Raw genomic sequence first — 7,058 nt, forward strand, 5'->3', positions numbered from 1 at the left:
ATAAATATAATAAACATTGGAAAGGGGGGCTGCATTGTTGAATGCTTTTAACTTCCTCACAGTATCCATTTTTAGAACGAGTTTTCTAATGCTGCAAACTTTATATATAGGATGTTTTAAAGAAACAGCAATTTAATAAGAGAAATATGATATTTTCTGAAAACAAGTCCATCAAGTTACCCAAATTCCAAATCTGTCTCTTGACAAAAAAAAAAAAAAAAAAAAAAAAAAAAAAAAAAAAAAAAAAATCAATAATGTAATACTATAAAACACAAAGGAAACCAAATGATTACTTTGTGGTCAGGGTTGAGGTAATTATTGAACATTATTTAATATTATTTATTAATGTTTGTTTAACTCATACTTCAGACATATTTTTCAACATTTTTTTCCTTATCAGTGCCACTAAAATAATCACCACCCTACAAGGTAACTTGTACTTTGCATAGTTATCCTATAAGGTACTCTAATGGCGAGTTTTAGGGTCAGTCACACTGAATTTTCACACAAGCTGCCGCGGGCATCCTTCCCATCCTTCCCTTCCTTCCCGGACTCAGAGTCCCTGCAGGCTGCCATGCCCTTTGGTCCTCCTTTCGCCTCCGCCTGGACCCCTGTGATTGGTTCCCTGTGTTTTGTCTTCCTTCAGGGGCCTATCAGTGAGCAGAATTTCGAAGCGTATGTAAATACCCTCACAGACATGTACAGCAACCTGGAACGGGACTATTCCCCAGAATGCAAAGCGCTGCTGGAGAGCATCAAACAGGCGGTGAAGGGCATCCACGTGTAGGAGCGCCGCGGGCGGGCACCAGGATCCCCCTGGGCAGCCACACCGGTGCACCGGCGCCGGCGCTGCATTTACAGCTGCAACCTTGCACTACTCTTCTCCCCAGCTGACATAAAAAGGAAAGCAAGAAAAACCTATACTAGACTCTATGGATGAAAAGCAACGCTGTCAAATATTAGATGGTATTTATTTTCATATTTTTTTTCTTTTATTTCCTCATGGCACTCTTTCGAATTTTTTTTTCTTTGTAAAGTATATGTAATGTGTGACCTTTTAATATTTTATTCTTTTCTAATCAAAGAGGTGTTTTTTTAAAATCTTTTAACTGCATTTTGAAGTCTGCCATATTTTTTACAAGTGTGTTTCTTTCTTCCAATAGAATTTAAATAGAAATGCTAGTCTCAAATCACATACCTTGCTGGGCTTACATGAGAAACAAACAAACAAACAAAACAGTCTGAAGGAAATCTTTGTCTAAGGATTGCACCATGTCCCAGTTTGATTTTTACTACCCTCTTCCCCCCTCCCCCGCATCCCCACCCCCCCCACCCCCCTTCCCTGGCTTTTGCATTTGTAAGTGGGCTTGTGGTAAGGTGAGAGGCATGGAAGGAAGAAGATAAATGGCGCCCCCTAGTGGGCAGTGCGTTCTCACAGAAGCACAGGTACTGGAGAAGCCCGTTCAGAATTGGTTAGCAATAATTAAATATAGAAATCAGCAAATTACTCGACTTGGCTGTATGGTTTTGGTAAACATGAATTATTTATCTGAAATGTTTTAAAGAAACATGAGCTTTTTTTTTTAGTGGTGCAGATTTGTCTGTTTGTTTTTCAAGTCATATCAGATAGTTGGCAACTCTTATCCCAAGACGAGAAATAGGACTTGATGTGACCAGCCAGGCTTCCCTGCCATATGTTGGTACAATATACAAGTGACAATATTGATGTAGATTTGTACTTAGCAGATACAAACACATCCGAATGGGAAATTTTGTAGATACCGTATATCCCCTGAAATAGCATTTATCTTACTTGGTTGACAGAAAGGAATGGAAAACTATAGTGACACATGGGAAAAAAAAATGTTACTCCAATCTGAGCAATTACTTTAGGCAACAATAAAACTTTCAATTCGATCACTTATCTTTCTGAAGAACTACAAGTGCTGCAGAGTAAGCACACTCAACACGCAGGCACACACCCACACAGACACACTCGCCTACACTCACGCACACATACAATTGAGCCGGAAATCTTGACTTTCTGCATAGATCAGAGTTTAGTAGTTGCTATAGTAAAGGCAATGTCTATTTCAGGGATTGTAAAGTAGTTAAGCATTGTTTCAAAAGTTTTTTTATATTTATTTTTTTTAAAGAAAAGGTATAGACAACCAGCTAAACTGCCTTTCTGGTGTGCACACACACCTCGTGTGCAATGTGCCTCCGTGTAAATGGACACTTGAACTTAGTGTGGGCTTAAGCTTCTGTTCTATAACAAAAGTGTTTATTTTCTATTAGCCTCATGGGTAGGTAGGTTGAATGTGATGGCACTCACAGGCTTGATATAGTCCACTGTTATTACTGTTACCTGCACAAATTAAGAGTAATATTGACAGTGATTCCACTTCCATGCCACTGTGGTCATTGTTATGTATTAAATGGGGCTTATCTTTGGTTTGGGGTTCATTTGAACTCTTGGATTTAGTTTAGTGACAATGAGATGTCTGTTCTTAGGTAGGAATGGTGTTTATTTAAAAATCAATTTATAAAGAAAAAGAGCTACCATATGTGCTGTCTATTATAAATGGGACACCAAACAAAATTTTCTATTAAAGTTATGTACTGCAAACAGTTTGCTCTAGAGTACTTGATAGATGCATACAAATGAGTTCACTTATTACAAAGACAAATCTTAATTTGCTAAATATTTTAACGACTTTGTTATATATTTTATTTAATTTAAAAGAAATTTCTTACCAGCCTATGTATTTATTACTATAATTTACTATGACTTCTGAGTTAATAATTTATTTGTGTTTGCATAGTTTGAGCAGTATGTTTTATGAAGTATATTTGTATTTATTTGCCTCCTTTGTACTTGACGTGTTTTGTAATTTGCACTGAATTTATTTTCCTTTCAACTATGTTGATCGATACTGTAAATTGGGTCTTTTGTAAACAACAAAAGGACAATGATGTATGCATTTTTTTTTTAATTTTGAGTAGTTTGTATACTGTTTCTTCAAACAATTAATATTTCTTACATCAAAGCAACAAAATTGTGTTCAGTGCTGTACATCTGGTGTATGGTAGGAAATAAAAATTGATAATGAGTCTTGCTGTGATCTTCCTCAAGCTGCCATGTAGAGCAAGCGTGTCAAACTCAAAGGCCAACACAGGCCAAATAAACGAGGTATGCGGCCCACAGGCCACGAGCTGGATATGCTTGATGGAGAGACTGTTGTCACCATCACATGGGAAGCATGGAGCTCGGCTGCGGTCGAGGACCCCTGAGTCCTTCAGTAGTTCTGATGCATTTTGATCCTGTCAACCCATTTGCCTGGTTTGTTTGTGCACCACGAGCAGGAGGGATTTCTGCCCATAGGCAAGGCATCACAGCCTTTGGTTCAGTCCACACTGTAGAACAGTGGGCGCCTTTGACGCAAGAAGCACCTTTGCTAGCACTGGCAGGACACGCACCTGGATCTAGTGAGCAAAAGACTGGAGGCCTCACCCTCTTGATTCCAAAACTGCCGTGGGCATATCGGCATACTCATATAAGTTTATTGAACTCCAATTAAAGAAAACTTTTTAAAAGTAATTTTTTGCTCATTTGATTTTTATTGATTTCGGAGAGAGGAAAGGAGAGGGAGAGAGATAGCAACATGAACGATGAGAGGGAGTCATTGATCCGCTTCCTTTTGCACACTCCCTACTGGGGTTGAGCCTGCAACCCAGGCATGTGACTGGCCTGGAACCCAACTGTGACCTCCTGGTTCATAGGTTGACGCTCAACCATTGAGCAACAGTGTCTGGGCTAGTTATTAATTCTTGACAGCACTCCTTTACTTACGTGTTTTTCTCATGTAATATCAATCAGCTTAACTTAATTTTCCAGGTTCTGAAATAAGCCAGGTAGAAAGGTCAAGAACCATGTAATTTCACTCACATATGGGATATAAAGCAAAAAGCAAAAATGAACAAACAAAAATGAGGTCATGGATACAGATGAAAGAATGGTGGGTACCAGAGGGCAAGTGGATTTGGGGGAGGATAGGGCAGGTAAAGGGGGTCAAATTCATGGTGAAAGAAGGAGACTAGAGTTCAGGGGGAGAGGACACAATAGAATATGCAGATGTCACATCATAAAGTCATACACGTGAAATTTATATATTGTTACCAGCTAATGTAACCCCATTACATTTAATTTAAAAAGTCCCATTTCTGCTCAGATTTACACATCTCTAGGATTGGATGCCATTTATACTCAATGTGGTAAAACCCATGTAATCCATGTATTGAAGCAAAATTGGCTAAAGGGGAGCCTGGGTCTCCAGAGGGAAGCAGGGTACTTGGGTGGACCTTTATGTAACGGGTTGACACATGGCGGTCCATGCAGAATAGAGCTTGCTTTTTGTCACCAAATTTATTTGTCTGAGATGTGCATACAATACATCCTGTGAAGATGCAAATCTGCTTGCCCTGCCTGGGATTTTACATCAATGAGCAGTGTCTGCATTCTTGTCACCCAACCTGTCAGAACAGTACCAGTTCTATTGGAAATAAGAAGACAGTGATGAGTAAGTATCATGCATTCATACAACAGAAGCTTAATTGGAAGATAGTTATGTCAGGTGCACTTCCTGACTACCATGGAAGTTCAGCCCGGGGGTGATGATGAATTGAGTGGTGAGATGATGACTGAGGTACACACAGGCTCCTGTGGAAACAGTGCAGAGGGTTATTTATATAAATAACTGATTTTCTGGGGAAAGCACTGGTTACAGATGGGCTCGGTACGTTTGAGGAAAGGCATTGCAGGTAGCAGGAATGTCATGGTGATGAGACAAATGCAAGTAGCTTAAGGTAGTAAAAATACAAAAAACGAGTGAGAAGCAAAAAGCCCAGGTAAGTGGGAGACAAGTTACATTCTAAACAGCCATGTTAAAGAGTTCTAATTTCCACAGGCAGACTTTGGAATGCCAAAGAATGATTTAAAACCAGAATGATGGGATCCGATTTCCATTAAAGATAATGTATTCTAGCAGTTCAAACAATGAGTATTTCTTTCTTACACTAAAGCAACAAAAGTGTATTCAGGGATGTGCCTTTGCTATATGATAGGAAATAAAAATTGATGAGTTTTGCTGTGATTATTTTCAGCTACTCCATAGAAATGATTGTCAGCCTCCCATGAAAAGTGTTGGAGCCTTTAGACACAAAATTAAAATACTTCTACTTAAACCAATTGTCTGATTGAAAAGAAGAGGTGAATGATTTTTTATTTGTCTTATTACAAAAAGTTTTAAAAATTAATTTGTTATGATTCATAAATATTTTATCAATATGCATAAAGCTAATGTTCTCGGTGTCTCTACACATGATGTCCATTTATTTATTTTATATATATATATATATATATATATTTTTTTACAGAGAGGAAGGGAGGAGTATAAAGAATTAGAAACACCAATCAGCTGCCTCCTGTACACCTCCTATGGGGGATGTGCCCATAAACAAGGTACGTGCCCTTGACCGGAATCGAACCTGGGACCTTTCAGTCCACAGACCGATGCTCTATCTACTGAGCCAAACCAGTTAGGGCTACATGATGTCCATTTTATTGTGGCCTGAGAATGGGACCCTGCTCTTTCCTTACATCATTCAGCAGGTAACTCTATAGTAAGCAGATTTAACTGGCTAGTAACTGTCTATACTAGGGGTGTCGAACTCAATCAGAGAAGGGGCCAAAATCTAAAATTCAGCCTAAATCGCGGGCCGAATGGTTTACTGAACAGTCATAAACTGACAATGTCATAAACTGACAGCGGAGTGCAGTGATGACAGCGCGGTGCGGGCCACATTGCAAGGCCTGGCGGGCTGGATTTGGCCCGCGGGCCTTGTGTTTGACACATGTGGTCTATACTGTTAGACCAGTGTTTCCCAAACTTCTCTCATGATGAGAATCACCTGGTGGAGTTGTTAAACTACAGATTCCTGAATCCCAACTAAGAAGTGCTAAACTAGAATTTTTGGGAACATAGAGGTAAAATTGTATACTTAACTTAGTGCTCTGTCTTAGAGCACTAAGTTAAGTATACAATTTTACCTGTATATAAACTAGTGCTCTGTCTTAGCACTTCTTAGTTGGGATTCAGGAATCTGTATTTTAACAACTCCACCAGGTGATTCTCATCATGAGAGAAGTTTGGGAAACACTGTGTTAGACACAATCAACATTGCCTTGTATTATTTATCTCATGAAATCCTCAAATTTAGGGAGCAGATGCCACCATGCCCAGTTACACTGATGAGGAAACCGATGCTCAGAAAAGTCAGTAACTGGTCCGAGACTGTAAGACCCGGATGCAGATAACAAACTGATGGTTGCCAAAAAGGAGGGAAGAAGGGGGCTGGGTGGAAACAGATAAAGGGATTGAAACGTGCAAACTGGTAGTTTGGAGCAGTCCGGGGGATATAAAGCACAGGATAGGGGACATAGTAATATTGCAATAACTATGTATGGCACCAGGTGGGTGCTTGAAATATCGTGGGGACCACTTTGTAAATATATGATTGTCTAATCACTATGCATACACCTGAAACCAGTACAAAATAATATTGAATGTAAACTATAATTGGAAAATTAAAAAAAAAAAACAAACCTAGGAAAAGGCACAGCCTAGAGTTGACATCTTTTCACCGCTTTTAAGGTGTAACCCATAGGGATCTGTCAGAAAGAAAGAAAAACCTGGAAGGAAGACAGCAGGAATTAATTAAGATTCAGATACAGACGAAGGCCCAGACATAGCCAATATTCTTAAATCCTAACACAGTCATAGTGCTTAACTGCCATTCCTGAGTGCCTGATCGTGCCCTGGGAGCCCCTGAATTCGCTCTCATAAGCTTGACTGACACACCAAAATGTATTATGATCAGCCTGATACTGACAGGAACCAGAGGCTTAGAGAGAAGAAAGAATTTGCTTGAGCCTCAGAATTCAGTGCCAGGGTCAGGGTTCCACCCAGTTCTGACCCGGAGTGGAGCTCCTGTCCCTG

General features: G+C 39.6%; 1 protein-coding gene across 14 annotated transcripts in view; it reads left to right on the forward strand.

The window, feature by feature from the left end:
• Positions 1 to 1,307, forward strand: part of ST18 (ST18 C2H2C-type zinc finger transcription factor) — a 124,209-nt gene extending 122,902 nt beyond the window's left edge. For all 14 annotated transcript variants that reach the window (XM_084864829.1, XM_084864828.1, XM_084864822.1 and 11 more), the window contains one exon: positions 647 to 1,307. In XM_084864829.1, the coding sequence (XP_084720955.1) occupies positions 647 to 787 (141 nt within the window). In that variant the 3' untranslated portion in view covers positions 788 to 1,307. The remainder of the gene's footprint in view (positions 1 to 646) is intronic.
• Positions 1,308 to 7,058: the final 5,751 nt, after the last annotated feature.

The sequence above is a fragment of the Pipistrellus hanaki genome (genome assembly GCF_964339955.1).
Source record: "Pipistrellus hanaki genome assembly, chromosome: 17".
NCBI lineage: Eukaryota > Metazoa > Chordata > Mammalia > Chiroptera > Vespertilionidae > Pipistrellus > Pipistrellus hanaki.